Source organism: Mustela putorius, unplaced genomic scaffold (assembly GCF_011764305.1).
Source record: "Mustela putorius furo isolate JIRA1106 unplaced genomic scaffold, ASM1176430v1.1 tig00537350_pilon_pilon_pilon, whole genome shotgun sequence".
NCBI classification, from domain to species: Eukaryota; Metazoa; Chordata; class Mammalia; order Carnivora; family Mustelidae; genus Mustela; species Mustela putorius.
The window spans coordinates 7,681,115-7,706,411 of NW_025422471.1; the positions used below are offsets into that span (position 1 = coordinate 7,681,115).

A 25,297-nucleotide genomic window follows, 5' to 3' on the forward strand; every position below is an offset into this window, starting at 1 on the left:
GTGCCACCATAACTTGCGAAATTCAGCGACTCCAAGTGGGAAGCCAAAGGAGGTGATAATAGAACAAATTATTTTTTTACACCTCCCTCCCACACATCGAAATCTCTAGCTAAAAATGATAACGCGGGAGCCGGGGTGGGTGTCTTGTTAGTAATCCTTTGGCCCGACAACTCGCTCAGCCAGCACTACTGCAGTCCTTAAGGCAGTCTGATTGGAAGTCTTTTTGGTTTCTTGCCTTCGATTTCATCAACCTCTTCATCAAGCTAAAATTAGCCGGGTAATTCCTTATGTGCAGTAATATTGTGTAAGAATGCTTGCACAGACAGGATCTCATTTCAGCCTCAGCATCTGAGTCAGGGTATGTCAGCCTCATTCTACAGATGGGGAAACCGAGGGACGTGCCCGTGGGGACACATCTACTGAGTAGCAGTTTTATGGTTTGAAACCAGATCAGAGTCTAACATACTTTTCAGCTGAAAAACCCCATTCTCGCCGAAGTGCAAATATGGACGCTAACTCAGGGCCATCAAACTATGTCAACAGTGAATGCAAACTACACACAGAACACATTTTGTGCAAGTAGCTCAAATGGCCCAAATCAGAGGCTTTCCATCCTTGTGCCGAAGAGGTAGTCAAATGTCAATCTCAAGGCAAAAGGGAATTTTGCATGAGGCAGAATTTCTAAATATGCCAGACTAGACACAATGGACCTGCTGATTAATGGGCCAGCATGATTCACAGCGATTTTGAAACTGTCCCTTCTTCGCAGACAGCAATTCGTTTGGGAATCTCAGAAGAGAAAATATTCATAGTGGGAGTACTTCATCCCCAGAAAAGGCAGCCTGATGCCAGAATTATAGACAAGTTGCATATAGAGGAGAGGGAACTAAAATATCAGCAGATGGCAAACATCCGCCTGTGGTTTAGAGGAGGAAGTAGGGAAGACAATCAGCTGAGTTTCCTGATCATAGCAGATGCGGCCATAGGTAGGGTTAACCCCCAGGGACAGGGTACATTCCTCATGTGTTCTCCTGCATTTCTTTCCCTCCGGATGCTACCTAGACAAGTGCTGATCTGCACAACGACTGCACAGAGACCCACACGGGCACCTCGGCCTCGGCGCCCCTGGCTGCTGGCATCTTCGCTCTGGCTCTGGAAGCAAAGTAAGGCCCAGGAAACTTGTAATCACCTTTGCTGCCTTTCCTTCTTCTTATTAACAGCATATCTTGTTTGCTGAATTATGCTTACAATAGAAAACTTAGGACACTATAAAAAATAATCATAAAAACAAGTTCTCTTCCTGTTAAAATCTCAATGTAGATTTAACACACATACCTTACAAAGTAGGGACCTCAGCATACACATTATTTTGTCATTTTTAAATATCTATCCTATAATCTTTTAAGAGCATGCTCTCATGGCTAAATCAGTGTGTCTTGACCTTTACAAATTCACGATTTCCTCCCAATTTCCCTCCCACACAGCTGCAAGGCCTTTTCAATTCTGTTTCTTCCCACCAGGGAAGACTTTGTGCAGATAACTTCCTGTGGGTAGTATTGGGAACAAAAAGCTTATAGAACTCCTTTGCTTTTCTTTTTTTTTTTTCCAGATTATATAAACTCAGTCCTAGAGCTGATCTAACATATCAGAGGACAGGAAAATTAAAAACAGAATTTTTATCTTTTTGTAGTATCCCATTATATAAATGCAAATTATATTAAGGTCTTCAAATCATGATTAGATGCCCACTCTTATCCATAAACATTGGTTGTCATCTCTGATAATTTCCTCAGGACAAACACACCTGAATAGAATTTCTGGTTCAAAGGGTGTACATGTTTGTTTGTTTTTTTTAAAGATTTTATTATTTGACAGACAGATCACAAGTAGGCAGAGAGGCAGGCAGAGAGAGGGAAGCAGGCTCCCTGCTGAGTAGAGAGCCCAATCCCAGAGGCTTTAATCCACTGAGCCACCCAGGAGCCCCAAAGGATATACATCTTTTAATGATTTTGGTACTCATTGACAAGTCACTGTTTAGAAAGATTGTATCATTTTCTTTTCCCAACAGCATATATGTGAAAGCACAAGTTTCCTTACCAAAGTTACTTTTGTCATCTTTTAAATGTTTGCTATTGATAGGGGAAATGGTATCTCAGCTTTATATGCCTTCATTTCATTAGCAATGAAGCTCAATATCTTTTATTCTTTGGTCATTTATCATCTGTGATTGCTCATTTATGACCTTGATTTTTTTTTTTTTTAATAGCCTTAGTTTGGAGAAGCTACTAATGCTTGTTTAGTTTGACATTTAACTTTTTTTTAAAATTTATTTTTAATTTATTTTCAGCATAACAGTATTCATTATTTTTTCACCACACCCAGTGCTCCATGCAATCTGTGCCCTCTGTGATACCCACCACCTGGTACCCAATCTCCCACCCCACCCCCCCGCCACTTCAAACGCCTCAGATTGTTTTTCAGAGTCCATAGTCTCTCATGGTTCACCTCCCCTTCCAATTTCCCCCAACTCCCTTCTCCTAACTCCCCATGTCCTCCATGCTATTTGTTATGCTCCACAAATAAGTGAAACCATATGATAATTGACTCTCTCTGCTTGACTTATTTCACTCAGCATAATCTCTTCCAGTTTCGTCCATGTTGCTACAAAAGTTGGGTATTCATCCTTTCTGATGGAGGCATAATACTCCATAGTATATATGGACCACATCTTCCTTATCCATTCGTCCGTTGAAGGGCATCTTGGTTCTTTCCACAGTTTGGTGACCGTGGCCATTGCTGCTATAAACATTGGGGTACAGATGGCCCTTCTTTTCACAACATCTGTATCTTTGGGGTAAATACCCAGGAGTGCAATGGCAGGGTCATAGGGAAGTTCTATTTTTAATTTCTTGAAGAATCTCCACACTGTTCTCCAAAGAGACTGCACTAACTTGCATTCCCACCAACATTGGAAGAGGGTTCCCCTTTCTCCACAACCCCTCCAACACATGTTGTTTCCTGTCTTGTTAATTTTGGCCATTCTAACTGGTGTAAGGTGATATCTCAATGTGGTTTTAATTTGAATCTCTCACATTTAACTTTTAATTTTATTTATGTCTAATTTTTATTGCAATGAAGTTAGTATATATACGGTTATATTTGTCCATACTTTAAGATGTTTTCCTTTGCTTTCATGCTTAGGAAAATATTTATAATCTCAAATTTGATAAACATTTATTTATATGTCTTTTATTATGCTTCCTTTACCATATTTAAGTTTAAATTCCCCTGGAATTTTAGTGTATGATGTTAAAGAGGGATTTAACAGTATATTTAACAGTATTTTGTTCCTCATATTGGTTACCCAATAGTCCATTTATTGATACAGAGGAAAAAAATCTAACTGCTGCACACTGTGTATCCACAGCTTTCTATTTGTCCTTGTTTTTGCTTTCTGGTGGTAAGAACACTAAACGTCAAGTCAGGTGTTATGTTTACATGATAGAGGAAGTGGTCAAATTTGTAAGTTACTGTTATCCTTCTTAATAAGAAGGTTATCCTACAAGAACATCTATATTCTTTAGAGAGAGAACAAAACATTCTTTCTCCTCTTGTCATATTCAGTAGACGAGGTTCATAAGAACAGAAAAGTAGAACACCTTAGCCTCTGCCACAGGTGGAAAAACCCTGAAGTTGCTAACTCTTTGTTCAGGAGAGTCCAGCATAGATCTAAGAGCCCTGGGGCCACCTGTGGAGTTGTAGTTTGTCCTGCTGTCTCAGCTAGGAGATGGCCACAATGGCTAAGAAAGACAGACCGAGCAAGGTTTGTACCAAGAATTTACCTCTTTGGAGGGGCTGGGAAGATGTCTGGTAAGAGAAGAGCAAATCCAGTGACGCAGTCAGAAACAGGGATGTTGGCAGCTCTGGCCCATCAGTAGCGAGTGAGTTCATTTGTAACAGGAAGGGAATGGACGGGGGCAGAGTTTATGAACACAAGGGAAGATGGCGTCAGCAGATCCTTGAATTTGGATTCAAGGAAAAATAACCTAAGCACTCAAAAATGTGAGGAACAAATGACTTCAAGTTGTTCTAGGCATATCACTAGCTATGTGACCTTAGGTAAATTAATCTCCAGCTGAGGGCTTAATTTACCATCTGGAAAATGGAGGGGTCAGAGCAAACCACTTTTTTCAAACCTCGTTGCTTTATAAGATTCTCTGATGTGAAATTGAAGATATCAGTGAATAAAGGTCATCCAACATGAATTGTTGAGTTTGGTGGAGAAAAGTCCCGAGTAGAAGAAAATAAGTTTCACTGAAGGCAAGCAGATTCATGTAGGTGGTTAAACAGTCTTATAATATTTATGATTTGAGGATATAAGCTGTTACTTCCAGGGAGCTGTTAAAAAAAAAAAATCCTTAAAATTTTAAGTCTACTCTACCCAACACTTATCAGATGCATGTAAATATAAGTAGCCAGGCCTAAGCGATCCTTGTCTAGTGACCAGAATAATAGAAACACCCATCTCATGAACAGATGGAATATTAATTTCGTATAAGAACTGAAAATTTGGGGGCACCTGGGTGGCTCAGTGGGTTAAAGCCCCTGCCTTCAGCTCAGGCCATGATCCCAGGGTCCTGGGATCGAGCCCCACATTGGGCTCTCTGCTCAGCAGTGAGCCTGCTTCCCCCCCTCTCTGACTGCCTCTGCCTACTTGTGATCTCTCTGTCAAATAAATAAACAAAATCTTAAAAAAAAAAAAATTGAAAATTTAAAATTGTAACCTCTGATTTCTAAAATTTCAAACATTTTTCTGTGCAGGGAGAAAATGAGCTAAGAATGATCTAGCCTCATTAACCCGGTTAATTTTTAATAGGTCGTTTTTAAAGCAGGAGCTTCATGGATTGCCCTGAAATAACATGGATGATTTTCCAGCGGTTCATGAGCTTCTTTGAAACCAGACGCAGAAATGCTTGTGTGCATGACATTTTTCTGAAGGAATGGTCTATAGGGCCTATCGGATTCTCACACTGTTTAAAATTTAAGAGAGATTAAGAATCTGTGATCTCTCTGGTACATATGATAAGAATTCCTTTCTTTTTGATTTGAGCATCAGTAAGATAGATACAATCTAGCTTACATTTCATATACTTCATGCCAAAGCACAGAGAAATTCTTGAAGTGTCTGTTCTCAAATAGAGGGTTTTCTGAACACTATTCAATTGTTTATACGGGAGATGACTATTCCAGAAACTCTCAAAGCCACTTTTTCTAAAAGTGCCCCTAGATAATGAAGACTGGGAGAAATCATTTAACCAGGTGCTGCTCAAGGAACAACTATGGAGACTGAAGGACAATGGTGGGCTAAATTCATCAAGAATAACAATGTTCAGGATTTGTCAGGTTCTTCCTATGGGCTGGACACTGTGCTAACCTCTTTGTGTACAACACTAATTCAAATTCTTACAACAGCCCTGTGAAAAGGACATTATTATTATTATTTTGTTAACATATAATGTGTTATTAGCCCCAGGGGTACAGGTCTGTGAATCGCCAGGTTTACACACTTCACAGCACTCACCGTAGCACATACCCTCCCCAATGTCCATAACCCCTCCACCCTCTCCCTACCCTCCTCCCCCATGAAAAGGATATTATTAGTTGCATTTTATAAAAGAAGAAATTGAGGCTAGAGAGGTTGAAGAATGTAACCAAGATCCCACAAAGAGATGCAAATTCAGGTCTGTGTCACCCCAAACCTGAGCCATGAGCTACTGTCCCCCATTGCCTCCCACAGCCCTGCAAGGGGGAGGAGATGCTAAAGGGCTGTCTATCATCCCCCGCAGAGAAAGGGGCCTTAAGAAGATCGACGCTGATCAAGGACTGCCATGACTCGTGTGCTCCTGAGTTTCTCATAAACGGCTCTTTGTCACAAGCAGATTACTTATTGTGCTACATTAAAGAAGACATAGCTGGAATGCAGGGCAATGGGAAGAGGAGAAGGAAGGAGAAAGAACGGGTCCTGGCTCAAATGTGTAGAGAGGAATACTTTTCTTTCCTGGAGGAGTGATTCTTAATACCAGCATAATCAATCACCTTAGGAGTTTAATTAGTAGACAGACTCCCAAATCCAGTGCCAGCCACTCGGATTCACAAGCGTCTGGTATGTGGCCTAGGAATCCCCGTTTTTAGCAAGTATCCCAGCCAGTTTTAATGCTGGTAGTACTGTTACTAAATTTCAAGAAACAACTGCTGTAAAAAGGTTTTTCTATAATCTCCTTCAGCTGTGGTTAAGATGCTCGATAGGGTACTTAATAGGCATATTATATATATTTATAGATATATATAATGAGAGACAGGAATTCCTTGAACTAGTGACTCTGGCACCATTATTATTAAGTGGTCAGTATACTTAAGAAGATAGCAATAACCGTAGTCTTATTGTACAGATGTACCAATTTTCTGTTTCCATGAAAGTCTAGAGGAAGGGAAATAGAATTTCAATGCTGCATAAAACCTTTGGATAAAGCACATCAAAGAAATCCTTGACTCAGAGTTGTGCAATGTTGGCAAATCTCCAGTTTAGAAAATCTTTAATATCAAGGCTTACTTACAGGTGTTGAGAGGCTGAACCAGGTAGCCTGTAAGATTTTTCACATAAGAATTTTGTCTCCAAATTACTTTACCCACACTAATTAGAAGCAATGCTTAATTTCAATGTTTAATTCCATAACCCTTATTTTCTATAAACATATCCTTGATTAGCAAGCTAATGCAGTTTTAAAAAATTTAATTATTGTGGATGCTGTTGAGCACTAATTAACAAAGGAAGGCTGTCAGGAATGAGATGCACTATTGTTAGTAGCTCCTTTTCATTTCTGAAATGCAATCACACAAATGAAGAATAACTCTGTTACGAAAACAAGCTTAATTTTTCTAATTGCATGACAATGACGCTCCCTTGAATATTTTGCAAAGAATAGGTAAAAGAAAATAAAAATAATAAAACCTGCTACTGAATATAAAGTAAGTGTTCTTCTATAGAAAGAAGAAGTGTTCTTCTTTCTATATTACTATTTCTATATTATGGAATATAAAGTAAGTGTTCTTCTATAGAAAGTCTATGCTTTGTGTTTGATTATTATAACTCTGCTTTCCTTACACCACCTTAGTACAATTCCTCTTCCCAACTTCCATATACACACCTGCTCGCCCTGATGGTCCAAATGGGAAACTGATGTGTTTCCCGTTGACCACATTGATTAAGAGGTTTTTACCTAAAGCTTCCTTTAAAAAACTGGAAGGAAGCAAGAATTTCAATAAAATGCTTCATAGAACAGAATTAGTTTCTGCATTAAGAAAATAGCCATTTATGCTCAGCTAGTTAATTATTCCTTAATGTGGGCTGGCCAGCATGGAAACACAATCTGAATGAGGTATTTATGATATTGGGCAAATAGAAATCTTGATTGTGAAGAATTCTGAAGATTATCATACTCAACCCCCTCATCTTACAGAGGAGTCACCTCAGGCCAAGGGAAATGAAGTGATTTGCTTAAGATCACATAGGTCTTTGGTAGGATATGGTTTGCTGTGCTTTCTATTACTCCCTATTCTGGCCTCATGATTTGAAATCACTTCTAATTGTCTGAATTGCTTATATGCCTATATGCTTTCTTCTAACTCCTATCATTTTAGATATGATGTAGAATTGGCTAGACAGTTTTTTGAAATATAAAAATCATGCTCCATCCACAGATGTTTTGACACAATAATTGATTTAGGATGGGATTTAGGAATTTTCACTATTTACATGATTAACAGGTAATTATGATGCAAGCCATCTGGGACTCTCAAGTCTGACCTATAGTCTCTATGCACTCTATCAGTCACCCCCCCAGAGTTAACTGTTATGTCTGTCAGGGGCTGAGATGGAAGAGAGAGAGAACTAGCCTACCAAGTATCAGAAGAGCTGATTAAAGCAATAAATCAGAAATCAAAAAATTAAGCCTTTGTTAACTGCAGTGTTTTAAGCAAGAGTCAAAATAATAATAATAATGCTGACGTCCCCCACCCATTCCATTCTCCCCCATGGAAGAGTGTACAGTTGAAGGGAAGGTTGAAACAGTGCAGACATGGGGGTCATGTCACTGTTGAAGGAGCCCCAACCAAAAGCCCTGCTAGTTGTATTTATTCTGGGGTGAGGCAAGAGTGAAGAATGAGAGGAGGTACAGGGTACTGAGTCAAGAGTGGGTAAAAGTGCCTTCAAGTTCTCTTCTTCCTTTCCCCATAAAGAGGCTTAGGGCACAGTCAGACACCAAAGAAAACCTCTGCCCACCACCTTAGATAAGGTGACCTAGAAATGAAGGCACAAGGGGTGGGAATATAAACACGGGAAGAGCTTGACTGGGGAGGGGGCCTAAGTCCCTGATGGCAACTCCTTCCACAGACTTCAGTGCATGGGCAGAGCAGTTTCCCCAGAAAGCCTCCCAGGTAGAGCCTTTGTCATGCTTCTGAAGAGATCTGAAAATCACATGGGGGATTTTAACCAGAAAATGTTTAAGAAGGTACACTGCCTCTTTTTTGTCAACAGGGGATTGCTTAACCAGCACATTTTGGGCTCTGGGGGAAGATCGCAAATTGAGCCAGATTCCCCTGATGGTTGTTACACAACTTAGTGCTAAGATGGAAAACCTCAAGACTACACACTTGGGTATTTATTTATTAAATAATACTTAATTGGCTTGATGGAAACAACACAAGTCTCAAAGCTAAGGAAAAACTTGTCATCTTGAAAGAATCTAATGACAGATAGTAAAAAGTTTTAAAATTATTGGGGCCACCTAACTCTCAGGCATATTCAGTCATTCAACCAACCAATGTTGAATTCAGCATATACCCTGGGCCTGGCATTCTTCTGAATGGTACACACTGGAGAACTGGATAGATAAAAATCCCAGCCCTTCTTACAGCAAATTCTAGAAGGAGAGACGGATGTTACTAATATAGGAAACATATATATGAGTTGCACAGTAAGTTGAATGGTGGTAAATACTATAAAAGAAAAAAAAAAGAACTAGGATAAGGGAGCTCAGGAGTTTGTGAGGAGAACTGAAATTTTAAATAGAGTGATCTGGGAAGGCTGCATCTTCATTTTAACAGATCCAACATTCCCAAGTGTCTCTGATGTATCTTATATTGCTGATAAATAAATCTCACCAAGATTTCTGATTACACCATTTCTTGTTCAAAAATCCTTGATTCCCCATTGCCCAAGGGATACAGTGTAATCTCCTTTTCCTGGCGTGCAAGGTCCTCACCATTGGGCTCAGTACTCTAGCACCTTTTCCCTGCTCCCACCAACCTGACTACCCACTGTACTCCAGCCATAGTCTACACTTTCCCCCTTGTAGGTTTTGTTCTCTCGCCCCCATCCCTTTTCCCTCTCTCCACTCCCTGACATTCTACCCAGTCTTCGAAGTTCAGACGGAACACTTCCTTCCAGCAAAGCATTCCCAGCAAAGTGTTCCCAGATCTTCCACCCCCAGAATTCTTCCTTCTCTCAATTCCTGTAATATATGACATCATGAACACAGCAGTTAGCAGATTCATTAGAGTGATACAAAGGCTTCGTTCCTTTGCTGGATTGTAAGCTTCCTAAAGACAAGGAAGAACCACCTCCTTCAATATCCCCAAAGTATTCAGTGTAGTACCTTGCAAGAGTGATCTCAGGTAGCTAAGAGTTTCTTGACAATTTGTTTAAATTTTTAATTACTGGAATTAGTTGTAGTCTACATTAGAACTACATTAGAATGTCGTTGATGTACAGTCTTATATGAGTTTCAGGTATAAAATATAGTGATTCGACAGTTCCATGTATTACTCAGTGCTCAAGATAAGTATATTCTTAATTTTTATATATAAGGAAAAGAGGCAAAAGGATTTAAGGATAGGTAACCAGACTGTGTCTTTAAAATCTGAGTTTTCCTAAGAAAAATTCAAGGCCTCCTCTGTGGGTACATAATGTTGAAAGTACCAAGGCTGTCAACAGCTAGCAGAAGACTGAAGACATAAAGGAAGTGTTGGCATTTAAAATTTTTGTTCACTTAAATTTAAGTAATTAAAAATCAGGGGCCAAATCCCATATTTCTACTATATTGAAGACCAAATTTTACTCATAGTAGGAGCTTAACTTAGATGGGAGAAGTTTTCAGTATATATTTTAAATTCTGAATGAAAAGACATTCCAAAAGGAATACATACCAGAATTATACAAGTACACTTGCGAAAGGCACTTTATAATCTGTAAATAGAAGATGCTTGTTTCTAATACTTAATTTTACAAGGAAACATTTTTTTTGTCCCTGAAAAATATTCTGGGTCACTTCCCCTCCAGTCCAAATCTCACCTGGCGAGACATGCAGCACTTGGTTGTCTGGACCTCTGAGTATGACCCACTGGCCAATAACCCCGGGTGGAAAAAGAATGGAGCAGGCTTGATGGTGAATAGTCGATTTGGATTTGGGTTGCTAAATGCCAAAGCTCTGGTGGATTTAGCTGATCCCAGGACCTGGACCAGTGTGCCTGAGAAGAAAGAGTGTGTGGTAAAAGATAACAACTTTGAGCCCAGGTGAGTGTTTCCAGGATTTTTAAAGAAATGTGTACTATGGCAATATTTGATTATAATGTTTGTCACTCTATGTTTTTTTCTTACCTACCCTACTGAAGCGGATGGAGATAGTATTTGCCATAGTTCCCTGTGGGTCCATGGGAATCACTGAGAGATCGGAAATCTGCAAATTATGTTAGCATATTGCCCTTTTCCATTTCCTGGCCTACCTATATTCAGGTTAAGATGTATCATTGTTTTGTATATCACTAAGAAAAACCACTGCCAATTAAACTGTTACCAATGATCAGTTTGAAGATTGATCCCAAATTCAAAGATATTAAGGTAATTTTTTAAAAAAAATGCATCTTAGAATTGACTAAATGCAATACGTGCCAACCAGCATTATCCCAAACCTATTTCCAGAAGATCCTCACTTCGTGCCACAGTACTATGTGATTCATGATTTCTCTTCTATGAGATATCCTCTACCATACTGCTTTTATGGAGATTATATCCAGCCTACCAGATCTGGCCACGGAAGCAGAATCTAGAGTGACTGTTTTGTTGATTCCATCAAGGCCACCATGATTTTACTAAAGACCCACTCACACAAAATGCTTGAGGGTGGGAGCCCTGGGGTACCTTCATTATGGACATAGTATCATTTCTGAAGAGGGTCGATTAGAGCAGTAATGGGTTCAAGGCAAACCTGACATTCAACCCCACAGCAAAAAGTATGGTATTCTTGTATCTGTGTTCCTTAAAACCTTCTTTTCTATTCTATCTTACTGTGGTAAGAACACTTAACATGTGATCTACCCTCTTTAATCTTTAAGTGTACAACACATTACTGTTGATTCTAAGTACAGCTGTTATAAAGCTGATTTCTAAAACTTATTCATCTTGCTTAACTAAAATTTTATGGCCATTGATTAGTAACTCTATTTTTCCCTTCCCCTACCTCCACGAAACCACAATTCCACTTTTTGAATCTACAAATTTGACTATGAGATACCTTATGTAAGTGGAACTATGCAGTATATCGCTGTCTGTGGCTTATTTTACTTAGCTTAATGTCTTCAAGGTTTATCCATATTGCTGCACATGGCAGAACATCTTTTTTTTTAAAAGCTTATGTTCCATTCCACATCTTCTCTATCCTTTCCTCTGTTAATAGACACATCTTAGCTATTATGAATGGTGTTGCAATGAACACGAGATCCTAAGATCCTGTTTTCAATTATTTTGGATAAATATCCAGAGGTGGGATTGTTGGATCTCTTTTTAATTTTTTTGAGAAACCTCTGTACTGTTTTCCATAGTGGCTGTACCACTTTGCTTTCCCACTGATTGTGCAAGGGTTCAAATTTCTCCACATCTTCTCCAACACTTGCTGTCTTTTGCCTTTTTTGGTAAGAGCCATCCTGATAGGTGTTTGGATTTGCATTTTCCTGATGATTAGTGAAGTTGAAATTTTTTTTTCCATGTCAACCATTGGTATGTCTTTTTTTAGAGAAATGTCTATTTAAGTAGTTGGCTCACTTTTCAGGCAGGTTATTATTATTATTATTATTATTTTTGCTATTGAGCTGTAGGAGTTCTTTATATAGTTTATAAATTAACCCTTTATCAGATATATGGTTTGCAATATTTTCTCCTGATTTGTAGGTTGTCTTTTCATTTGGTTGATGGTCTTCTTTGATATGCAGAAGATTTTTAGCTTCATGTATTCCCAGTTGTTTTGGTTGCCTGTACTTTTGGCACCTTAACCATGAAATCACTGCCAGGACAAATGTCATGAAGCTTCTTCCATATGTTTTCTTCTATACTTACAATTTCAGGTCTTGTGTATAAGTTTTTACTCCATTTTGAGTTGATCTTTGTATGGCATTAGATATGTGTCCAGTTTCATTAATTTGCATGTGGATATCCAGTTTTCCCAGCACCCTGAGCTGAAGAGACTCCTCTTTCCCCATTGAGTATTCTTGGCATTTTTGTTGAAGATTAGTTGACCATATACACATGGGTTTAACTCTAAGTTCTCTATTTTGTTACACTGGTCTATATGTCTGTCTTTAAGCCAGTACTATACTGCTTTGGTTATTGTAGTTTTGAAATATATTTTCAAATGAGGAATTGTAATGCCTCCAGTTTTGTTCTTCTTTTTCAGGGTTGTTTTGGCTATTAGTAGTCTTTTGTGAACCATAAAAAGTATAGAATTAAAAAAATTTTTTATTATTTTTTAATTTTTTAATTTCTAGAATAACCTTTTTTATTTTTATTTTTAATTTTTAATTTCTGTAATAACCTTTTTAATTTCTTTTATTTTTTATTTTTTAATTTCTGTAATAGCCTTTAGCATTTATACTTTATAGTTACTTCTGATTTGGGTTCTAGTCATTAACAGAGAGAGCTTAGCTGAGTATCTAAACAAGACTAATGTGTATATATTTGCCTAAAATGCAAAGAAGAAATGATGTACTTTATTCAGTGATTTTAAAAAAAATGTATTTAGAGCCCTGAAAGGTAATGGAGAAGTTATCATTGAAATTCCAACAAGAGCTTGTGAAGGACAAGAAAATGCCATCAAGTCCCTGGAACATGTGCAATTTGAAGCAACGATTGAATACTCCCGAAGGGGAGACCTTCATGTTACACTCACTTCTGCTGCTGGTAAACCTTTTAAAAATATCTCGTTTATTCTAAAGCATTTGTTTCCATTTTTAAGAGTATATTGAATGAATTTAAATCCATGGTTTTCTTTTTATTTATATTGCTGAGTTTCCCAATAGATGTTTTTCAGGACTTAAAAAAGTATGCCTATTTTTCATTTCATTTCATTTAATTTTTCTTGGCATCAGAACTCTGCCTACTCATTCCCACTTGTCCTTCAATAAGCAGAGAATAAGGTCTATTCAAATAATATCAATTAATCTTTCTGGAATTATATATTTTAAAAATGTTCTCATTTTTACCATTCATTTAATATCATTCATTTCTCTTAGGTAACACATTAGTGAAAGTTACTCTGATAGTTAATAATGCTGACAGATATATCAGACACATCCTAGGTATCAACTGAAAAATTAGGAATTCTGATCCACGACAGAGGACTGAGAAAACTAACAAATAGTCCATGATGATATTGTAAAAGCCATACGATATTATATACAGGCAATTACCCTTCCCTGAGAAAGTACTAACTCAGATGAGATCATGGATGGGGAAGAGCTTGTGAACCATGAACTATAATCCAACCAGGAAATGCTTCCTAATCCTCTTTCATGTTTTAGTAGGATTCGCCTAACTAAATTCGATTGCTATAAGCTATGTATGAGGAAGGATGAGCTCTCGTTATCATCTCCTTCTAGGATATAAACTTCCTAGAGGTTTGGACGGGACTCTGTTAATTTTGGAGTAATGCTTTCTAGATATATTGAAGTTGGCCTGAAGTATGGGTGGGATGTTTTCTTATTGGTGGCCCTAGTATGAACTTGACCGTTTCATTTTGAGATCTATAGAGAGAGCTGAAATTTGAAAACTTAGGTTTAACAATTAGTACTAATACTAGACAGGAAATTACAAAGTTGATATAGCTTTTTTTTTTTAGGCCTACACTAAAACGTATTTTAGATCTTTGACTCTATAAATGTAGTTCTATGGGTTCTCTTTATTCAAATAAACCTTAATCAATATATTCATTCAATATTTTACCAAAATATTTATTGAGAACTTATTATATGCCAGGCAATATGCGAACTGCTATGGATAAAAACATTTTTTTTTTAAATGAATGTCTCTATCCTGCTCTTCTACAAAAAGGGAAAGTTGTGGGGGCTAATCTCTCCCATTTTTCATTTTCAGTTAGCAGATGCTAGAGTTTATCCTATTTTCAGAGTTGTTAGGACATTCATTAACTGATGTTTGCTGTATGAAAATAGGGACCAGCACTGTTCTGTTGGCTGAAAGAGAGCGGGATACATCTCCTAATGGCTTTAAGAATTGGGACTTCATGTCTGTTCACACGTGGGGAGAGAATCCCATAGGCACCTGGACTTTGCGAATTACAGACATGGTAAGTATAAATGAAAAGATAGAGGACCGCAGGCTCACTTTCAAACATTTTGAAGTCCTTTGAGTTTCGTATCATCATTCATCAAGGCCGTAAGGAGCTCTGGTCACTCCCTAGTAACGTAAGGAAAAGGTGTAGAGTTTCAATCTCAGCCCACTTAGCTCTATAGATTGGTTGGATCGATTGACTAAATAAATAAGATTTATGACAAGAAAGAAAAGAAGACACATTGGTTAGTAATACTACAGTGTGACAAATCCAAGTGTTCCAAAGTCAGAATGCAGCCAGCCCTGTGACATACTCAGTCACCAGAATCACCTATACTAAGAACGATAGTGAAATGCTGCAAAACCTTTGCTATGACTTTCTGCTGAGGTCACACAAAGAAATTCTTACCAATATTTACTGCAGTGCTATTTACTTGGACAAGATATCTTATTCAACATGACGTCTTTGTTTTGTTTTGTTTCAGTTATGAAACAAGCTGAAAAGCATTTCTCATTTCTCTTTCACTCTGTTTACTAACACTCTTTGGTATATTTCTAAAATTGTAACTCACAGTGACAAAAATAGAGTAAGGAATGTCTGAACAAAAAGCCAAAAACATCTGAATTATCTACCTTTGCATCATTTCTCCAGCATTTTTAAGAGCCTGAGCACATTAATGAATAGAGCTCTGGTCTGACCTTTCCCAAGATAGAAATGTTACAAGTATCAGTACTAGATTTCAAAAGTAAAGAAAAAAAAGAATTGATTTTAAATTTCTGAAGATCTCCATTTAATTAATACAAATTCTATAGTCATTCTTCCTTTTTTTATTCGAGAGTATCTTTCTCCTAAAGACTGCTAAAATTGTAATTTAGAACCAGAATCTGTAAAATTCCTACTTCCTTAGAGAGAGCAAGAAAATATTCTTAGGAAGTGGTCCTATTCTTGAACTTGACCTCTGTTCTTCAACTCAGTTTTTTTAAAGGTTACTTTATTTATTTTATACAGAATGAGTGAGCAGGAGCAGGAGGGGCAGTGGGAGAGGTAGAGGGAATCTCAAGTCGACTTCTCACTGAGCATAGAGCCCATTGTGGGGCTTCACCCTGAGATCATGACCTGAGTCAAAATGAAGACATACAAATGGCTATCAGACATGTGAAAAAATGTTCATCATCACTAGCAATCAGGGAGATTCAAATTAAAACCACATTGAGATACCACCTTACACCAGTTAGAATGGCCAAAATTAACAAGACAGGAAACAACATGTGTTGGAGGGGAGGTGGAGAAAGGGGAACCCTCTTACACTGTTGGTGGGAATGCAAGTTAGTGCAGTCTCTTTGGAGAACAGTGTGGAGATTCCTCAAGAAATTAAAAATAGAACTTCCCTCTGACCCTGCCATTGCAATCCTGGGTATTTACCCCAAAGATACAGATGTCGTGAAAAGAAGGGCCATCTGTACCCCAATGTTTATAGCAGCAATGGCCACGGTCACCAAACTGTAGAAAGAAACAAGATGCCCTTCAACGGATGAATGGATAAGGAAGATGTGGTCCATATACACTATGCAGTATTATGCCTCCATCAGAAAGGATGAATACCCAACTGTTGTAGCAACATGGACGGGACTGGAAGAGATTATGCTGAGTGAAATAAGTCAAGCAGAGAGAGTCAATTATCATATGGTTTCACTTATTTGTGGAGCATAACAAATAGCATGGAGGACATGGGGAGTTAGAGAGGAGAAGGGAGTTGGGGGAAATTGGAAGGGGAGGTGAACCATGAGAGACTATGGACTCTGAAAAACAATCTGAGAGGTTTGAAGTGGCAGGGGGAGGGGTGGGAGGTTGGAGTACCGGGTGGTGGGTATTAGAGAGGGCAAGGATTGCATGGAGCACTGGGTGTGGTGAAAAAATAATGAATACTGTTATGCTGAAAATAAATAAAAAATAAATTAAAAAAAAAAGCCAAAATACACACAGAAAAAAAAAACCATCAAGAGTCAGATGGTTAACTGACTGCCACTGAGGTGCCCCAACCCAATTTTTAAGAAAACTAAGAAAATATGTTTATCAAGATGAGACTATTTTATATCAAGTTTATAAAATCTGACTTTACACTTGCAGAGTTTTTTTTTTAAGATATTTTACATTTCAGCATATTTTTAGCATAATGGTTGAGCTTCTGAAAATCATTACTGTTCCATAAATATACAGTTTTTAAGGGCTGGTTAATACTGAAGGCTATTCATAATGCTTGGTAGAGGCTTTTTTCCTCCCCACTGGAATGTTTCTACAAGTTGATAATTATTAAATATAATGTTATTTATAGAAGGTAAAGTCAACTTTCCAAGAACAGAATAGAAAAGAACATTCATGTAAAGAGTTCTGCCTTTTTTTTTTTTTTTTAAAGATTTTATTTATTTATTTGACAGAGAGAGATGACAAGTAGATGGAGAGAGAGGCAGGCAGAGAGAGAGAGAGGGAAGCAGGCTCCCTGCTGAGCAGAGAGCCCGATATGGGACTTGATTCCAGGACCCTGAGATCGTGACCTGAGCCGAAGGCAGCGGCTTAAACCACTGAGCCACCCAGGCGCCCGAGTTCTGCTTTTTTAATTAAATGAAGCAAATAATCATGCTGTAAATCCTTAAACCTAGAAAATGCCATTTTTCATGGCAACAGTGAATCCGGTGACTTGCTTCTTTGTACATAGCGCTCTACCCATGGAATGTTCTGAATTTTTAAATTAGATCTTATAGTTATTTTGACGAGTTTGACGTTTCTTAGAACACATCCTAAAATCATGTGTATGCTTATTCCTTAGTCTGGAAGAATGCAAAATGAAGGAAGAATTGTCAACTGGAAACTGATTTTGCATGGGACCTCTTCTCAGCCAGAACACATGAAACAGCCTCGTGTGTACACTTCCTACAATACTGTTCAGAACGACAGAAGAGGAGTGGAGAAGATGGTGGATGGAGGGGAGGTCTGTGTGGTTCTGTTCCTGAGGGTTCTTGGCACACTCTTCTTTGAACCCTAGTCAAAATGTAGTGAGGGGAGCTAGATCTAACTTTCAGGCAGGAAGTAAGTCAAACATGGGTGGGGAGGAAAGGGAAGCGAGTGCTAACCCATTTTCCATAAAGGTCTAATATTTCTTAAGTTGATTCTTTTGTCCAGAATTTAGCAATTAAAATTGCTGAATTCAAAATGATGAAATCCTCTGACATGACTTTTCTCCGTTTATGACATAACAAATTGTAAAGACGGCTCTCTTTATGCACAATCACACATGCCTAACATCTGTATTACACTTGATTTTTAAGTTTTTGATTTGTTTTGTTTGTTTCTTTGGCACTGTGCCATTTCATTAGTGGTCCCTCTAACCTAGAGAAGGTAGGGATTAGTATGTTCATTTTCCAAAAAGAAAAACAAGGCTCAACTAACCAAGTCTTGTAGGCTTCTCTTTGCTAATTCCTTACCTGACATTTCATGGCAGCTCCAAGGGAAGCTACTGAATCACAATTTCTCTGAGAAAATTTCATAGGATAGCTAGTCAGTCATTCCCATTCCTGTCAGTGTCGGCTCACTGAGGTTGCTGGCTTCTCCCTTATCAGACAGTGGGCAGGGACCCCATTTTCTTTATCTCTTAATCGCCCAGCATCTAGCACAGAGCCTCAGATGTAAGAAGTAGGTTATCAGAATTCCCAGAATGAGTTTTCCTGGCGTCTGACTCAGTGATGGGTGTTTTGGAAGATACAAAGACATAATATTTATTTAAGAAACTTATAAACTAGCTGTGTGAGGTCGTCAACTCAGGTTCTGCCTCCATTTATATTCTGCAGAGTAGCTCCCCCTCCTCCACTCCTCCCCCCCTTTCCAAGGACCTTCTCTTCACAATCCCAGAGGCAAGCGGACTTTGTGGGTATTTCTCCTTCCAAGATTCCTTAAGGGCTATTAATAAGACATAGTAGCTGTGAAAACGTTGAGATACTTCCATGATGGTTGACAAAGAGCTGCTTCTTTGCTCTATCCAGTTCTGCCCTAGCCAGTCCATCACCCTAGTCTCTCCCAAGACCCCTTTTTAAAACTCAGGGCTGAAACGGTAGTTCCTAACAGAACAAGGGGCCTCCAGGAAACTTCTTCCACATGCAGCACTGTTAGTGCCTTCTCTGGGACTTATTGAATATTTTAATATCATCCCAAAACATGGGCAGGGAGGAAAGGGAGTAGGAATGGTCAACTATTTACTTTCCATAAGATGAAGCTATATTATTTAAACATTTTTTTCCTTTCATCCAAAATTAATAAATTTAAATTAACAAATTCAAATTTATTAAATACCCTAAAATGAATTCTACTATAGCAGGCTTACAAATGAAGGAGAGCAATACATACATCATCTCATTCAGTCTTCAAAACCACCAGACATTGAAGTATTCTTGGTCCCATTTTATAGGCAAAGTTCAGAGAGGTGAAACAGGTGTCAGGGGTACATCGGTAAGCACAAAAATTAAGACTGATCCCTGAGTTAGTATGTTTCTAAGCCTCATGCTCTCTCTGCTTCTCCAATGGTCTCCCATTGAGACCATGGAGTAGGCAGTAGGCATGGGCCAAATCTGGCTTGCTTCGCTCTAAAGAGGACTTTTTTTCCTTTTGTCGGTGGCATTCTGTGTTTCAGGAGCAGCCCACGCAAGAGAACCTGAAAAAGAACCCCCTTGCATCAAAAAGCCCCAACGGCAGCAGTTCCGGGGGCAGAAGGGATGAGCTGGTGGAGGCAGCCCCATCGGAGGCTATGCTGAGACTCCTACAAAGTGCTTTCAGCAAAAACTCACCCCCAAAGCAATCACCAAAGAAGTCTCCAAGTGCAAAGCTCCACATCCCTTATGAAAATTTCTATGAAGCCCTGGAAAAGCTGAACAAGCCTTCCCAGCTTAAAGACTCTGAGGACAGTCTATATAACGACTACGTTGATGTTTTCTATAACACGAAACCTTATAAGCACAGAGACGACCGGCTGCTCCAGGCTCTGGTGGACATTCTGAGGGAAGAAAATTGACATCCGTGTGTGGTCCTGAGTTGGAAATATTCATGCTTCCTCCTTCCCCTTAGATTTTTGCCTGTGTCTGAAGTGGTTGTTTTTGCCATTGGTTCTTATGCTTATAATATCCTTTGGTGGTACTTTTGCTTTTGCTTCCCAAACTAGACATGTAAAAGGGACAAGCTCAGGTTGAAAATCCCACTTCCTGAATTGATCATGGCTCCTTCAAAACCCATCTTCTCTGCGTGCACAAGTGAAATGTTGTGTTCTTTTTGGAGCCACAGTTCATTTCGCTTATGGTCCTCACACTGCACTAGAATGCCTCCTTGAGCCCTCCCTCTTCATTTCTCAAAAGAAAAGGCATCGCCTAGACTAGAGATTAATTTGAAGACGTAATATGCAAAGAATGAGAGCAAAGAAAACTGCTCTTATAACTTGTCCCTTGTCTTTGCCACATGGTTCTTTGAACTGTGATGCCCAAGAGGGTTTAGAAAATTTCTAAGTGAAAAGAGTTCACAATTAGACCCATTCCCTTGGCTTTTCTACCTCCTAGTTCTATGCATTCAGGGAGTGGTCATTTGGCCATTTTGGGAAGAAGGAGAGTCATCGAGATCCAGAAACAGTCCTCGAAATCTGTGTTACCCAGTTTGAGCAGTTTTAGACCATTTTTCTTTGCTTATTGAGCCGTGTAGAGGGCTCTGTGACTCTAAAGGTGTCCAGGACCTGTGTGTGCTCTGTCCCCTTATGGAGGTTTCCCCTTATGAAGGTTTTTGTTACCTATTTCCTTTCTCAGCCACAAGCTGCATACTGAGAGAACTAATCCATATTACTTTCTTAGAATAAAACTTACCCTTGGGACTTGGCAAATTCCTAGTCATATTTTTTTTTTTAACAATACTAACAGGAAACCACTCACGACACAGAGAACCAACGTAAACAGGAAAATATTTATAATGGGGAGAGTCAAGGGGAGATTTTTCTTTTAAATTATATTCATTGGAACAGGTTTTTCTGGCTCTTTAAGACTGAGTGTTCATTCCTTGCCACTGAAGGCTCTTCCCCAATATCACAGCTGATAATATTCAATTGTTTACCAAATTGTTTCCAGGATTTAACTCAAGAGGCCACAAAATCCAGTCCACAGGTCCTATTTGTCCCTCAGGTAGATTTTGTTCGGCATGTCAAATGATTTCAAAATGTGAGTGATTACTGAAAATATGAAATCTCACATAAAGTTTGATTCTCAGACCCATTTTCCCTCTTGGCAACAGTTGGCTAGTGCTGCATAGCAGCTGCCCAGCTAGATTTGAGTGCGGGGTCCCCGATGTGTCCTGCTCCATGTTGCTCACTGTAGCAACCCTACCAGTCAGCACCCAACAAGCATCTCATTTTTCCCACTGCTGCATGAAACAACACATACAAAGTGTAAATGCATTCAGGAAAAAAAAAAAATCATCTACTTCTTTCAGGTAAGATCTGTATAATCAATAACTATGAGAACTTGCCATGATCCAGTTAAATTATAGGTGGGGGAAAATGGCATTTGAGACCCCTAAAAGTACCTCTGAAATCCAGTTCGATATATTTGTTTCATCTCACCTCCCCTGGACACCATTTATACTGAATTCATGAACTGCCAACCCCTAGCTTCCCAATTTCTAGGCACTCACAAAGGCTCCTGTCACCTACAATGCCGGCACTCTCCCACTGCATTTGTTGTTCGTAATTCTTTCGTAAAGTTGCAACTTCAGGATGCTACAGATGAAGTAGCAGAAAGAGGAGAGTCTGTCACTTGCTATGGTTTGAAGTGTGGTGGGTAAGACCAAGCTTCACCTCCTAGTCTACCATTTGTATTTGTGCACAAGCGGAGTATCTGCAGGGCAATCCCCATGATGCTTCAAGGATGTTTTTCTCAAACAACTGCAGTATCGCTCTATCCTTAGAAGTTTCACATGTTGTTGGAGACAGAGTGTTGGACGGAATTTTGAAAATTGCAGCACATCAAGAAGTATTAAAGCCAGAAAGAACCAGAGAGTTATTAGTTAAGTTGTCAACTAAAAAAACAAAGCTAGGGCCCATTGGTTTATTACCAATGAATGGTAATAGAAAAAAACTCTTCTTTTCCCCTTTCCTACTCTCATTCTCACTGCTTTCTTTTTTATCCTTCTAACATATCTTTTCCCGGTTAAGATGCCAACCAACGCATTGGATTGTAGCCAAAGTTTCACTCTAGAGAAGCTTTAATATTTAAATAAAGTCATGTTTGAATGTTTCCAACCTGGAGTATATTGTTCAGGCATAATATATTTTTGTCAGTCTTTCTCAGTGCCTGTGTGGATTTTTGTGAAAATGTAAAAGAGGAAACTTATATAATAATTCCCTCGGAATTTTAAACTCTATTTTCTTTACAGGTATTTATAATGTACCAATGCTTTTATCAGAATTTTAAAAGGCATAATAAATTATATTAAAGAACCAAAAATTTCCTGAGAATAAGAAAGTTTCATCCAATAAAATATTTTTGAAAGGCATGTTCCTCTGTCAGTGGAAAAAAAAAGTATAATATGTATGTGTTGTGATATTAAAAGTGACATTTGTCTAATAGCCTAATACAATGTGTAGTTGAATTTAACATGTGTTGTCTTAGCATTTTTAAGGGAACTCCCACATTACACACTTGATGTATTAACCAGAATATGTAAAATATGCTTATACATAAGAATAAATGGTTTCTCACTAAGTCAAAAAAGAAAAAAAGCTCATGTTTCCAACAAAAACAAGATCCCCTTCTCTTACTGTGTTTTCCAAATGAACTGTAAAAAAAAGAAAAGTTGAGAGTTTATATTAAGATGCTAACTTCTTTTGAGAAAAATGGGCTTTCTCAAAGGCAATTTAAGAATTTACCTTAATAAGTATTTTCCTTCATAGCTCAGTCTTTTACTTTTTTCACAACATCCAAAGTGATAGGACTGAGTCTTCACTGAAGTGTTGAGGATAAAAAGAACAAAAACTAAAGGGACTGACTATGTGTGAAAGGACTTGCAACAGTTTGTAAAAAATGATTTCTTTATAGGCCAGCTACAGTAGCTCAACATTCGACTCTCCCCAGAGGCCACTTCATCAGAAACTTCCGACTTCCAACTTTGATCTCCCATCCTCAGGTCCACATCCTTCTCCTGCATCAAACCTCCATCGCTAGAATGACCACCCTACTACTTCAGAACCTGACCTCTTCCTCCCAAGGAGGTTGGTTTTTCCCCAGACTCCATTCCTTTCTCCAGAATCATAAATACTCAGTCAAACTAAAATAATTTTTTCAAGAATTCCAGAAGAACACTTCTATCTGGCTTTTGTCCTTGAAATCCAGCCATCTTCAAAGTCTACCCACTAGGAGAGCTGAAGATAGCTCTCTATTTTGCTTTGAATGCCCATGAGGTAATTTTTTAGATTAGCCATATGCAGGCTGCAAGTAAAAATCCAAGTACATATGAAGATAAATGTTAATTCTTAAATATAAATTTCAAATCCATAAGGAAGAAGAATAATGTTTTCCTAACCGCCTCCTAATTTTGCAAGGCTACAGTACTAATACACAGGATGATGATTATTATTTTCTCCACTCCCTCAACCCCTGTGGACCGGGTGTAGTTTCCTGGGCCATCTCCTGTTGAGCTTGACCCAGTGATTAATTTAGCCAATGGATGTGATGCAAGCAAAGACCTTCAATTTGCCTGCACAGTTTGGCTTGGCTCTTGCTTTTCAGTGTTCTAGTGCAATGAGAAGAGTAAATGCCTCTGGGAACTACTGTCCTTACAGCCTGTTTCCAGAACAAATGTATATAGAGCAGATTCACATTATGGAACCAAATCCAGCCAACTCACAGCTGCCTAAATAAGTTGCACTTATCACCATGGCAACTTAGGAGCAGGAGATTAAATACTTGTTGTAAGCAACTGAGTCTTGAGGTAGTTTGTCATGCAGCCTTACTGTGCCAACAAAACTGACTATACAATAAAAGTTCCATTTGTACATTATATTATCAATACCATCTATCCCTTTCAAATTGTGCCTTCCTGAGTCTAGAGCACATGCACAAAAAAGAGCTAATATTAAATCATACATCTTTTAATGTTGATCCCATAGCTAAACAAAGATCTCGCCCAAATTTTAAAATTGTCATTTTTAAAGTTATGCCTTAGCTTAGTTCATCCTGAAACCAGAGCTAAGATAATGAATGATTTTTATATGGGTAATTTATTTAGGAGGTAACAGTAGAGAGCAGAAGTGACTCACACATACCCGAGAGTCACATAAAGTGACACTGATCCAGCCCAGGACTTCCCAAAGACTAGAACTGATGTTTCAACTGCTAATATCATTGGTAGAAGATAATTCAGAACAGACACCTATGCTCTCCTTAATCCCCCATTTCTACCCCATCCAATGTCTTGATACTTCCATTAACCTCTCTCAGAAGTTAGATGCAACCCCAGGGCAAGGAAAGAAAACTTGATTGGCTCAGATCAAGTTTACACCACTTATTAGAAAGGCAATGCTTAATAGAAACGAAGATCTCTCATAAAAAAAAAAAAAGAAATAATTTTTGCATTACTTTTTGGATTGCAATCTGTACAGTCTGCTTTACCTGAATATTGCTACGTATAGATATTATGAAAGCATTACTCTATCATCAATTAATGACAAGGAGTTGACTATAGTTATTAGAGATAGCATGTCTGAGGGAAGCAGAAATCACTTTCCTGGTTTTTTTTTTTTTTTTTAAAGATTTTATTTATTTGTGAGAGATTAAGACAGAGTACAAGCAGAGGGGTGGGGCAAAGGGAGAGGGAGAAACAGACTCCCCACTGAGCAACGAGACTGATGCAGGACTCCATTCCAGGACCCTGGGATCACAAGCTGAGCTGAAGGCAGACGCACTGACTGAGCCAGCCAGGCATTCCCACTTTCCTGGTTTCTATGCTGAGCCTCTACCAGGTGTGTTATTTCCACACAATCTGCAGCCTGGAACTCCATAAAGCCCTTCCACTCTCCTCCAAAACCTACGCACTCTGTACCTTCATCTAAGCCCATATTGCAAGTATCTTAATTGAATATTTACCTGAAGAGGGGGGCCACAAGCTCAAAAGGAGCTCTTGTTCATTGAAGAGGATAGGGGAAACCTTCTCGGATTTATTCCTGGAGGGTTGTTGTGACTATTCCCTTCCACTCTCCATCCCTTCATCCCCGTGCCTAGGAGCCCCGTTGACAAGGGATTTAGAAATCTAGATGATGTTTTGAAGTTAGCAAGGTAGTCTTTAGGCTTTACCTTAAATCCTTTACAGTTACTTGTTGCATCATCACTTTTAAAAAAAGATTTTATTTATTTATTGTAGATAAAGCGAGCACGAGCTGGGGGACAGAGGGAGAGGGAGAAGCAGGCTCTCCACTGAGCAGGGAGCCCAATGTGGGACTTGATCTCAGGATTCTAGGATCATGATCTGAGCCAAAGGCAGATACCTTACCAACTGAGCCACCCAGATGCCCCACATATTCATTTTTTTTTCCAGACACCACCAGAACCCACCCT

At 38.7% G+C, this 25,297-nt stretch overlaps 1 protein-coding gene across 1 annotated transcript in view; it reads left to right on the forward strand.

Annotated features, from left to right (window-relative positions):
* The window catches only part of PCSK1 (proprotein convertase subtilisin/kexin type 1), a 44,756-nt gene extending 22,283 nt beyond the window's left edge, over nucleotides 1-22,473 (forward strand). The window contains exons 9-14 of the mRNA XM_004769928.3: nucleotides 1,063-1,163; nucleotides 10,397-10,630; nucleotides 13,128-13,285; nucleotides 14,554-14,687; nucleotides 17,497-17,658; nucleotides 19,351-22,473. Coding sequence (XP_004769985.1) covers nucleotides 1,063-1,163; nucleotides 10,397-10,630; nucleotides 13,128-13,285; nucleotides 14,554-14,687; nucleotides 17,497-17,658; nucleotides 19,351-19,728 — 1,167 coding nt within the window. The 3' untranslated portion in view covers nucleotides 19,729-22,473. The remainder of the gene's footprint in view (nucleotides 1-1,062; nucleotides 1,164-10,396; nucleotides 10,631-13,127; nucleotides 13,286-14,553; nucleotides 14,688-17,496; nucleotides 17,659-19,350) is intronic.
* Nucleotides 22,474-25,297: the final 2,824 nt, after the last annotated feature.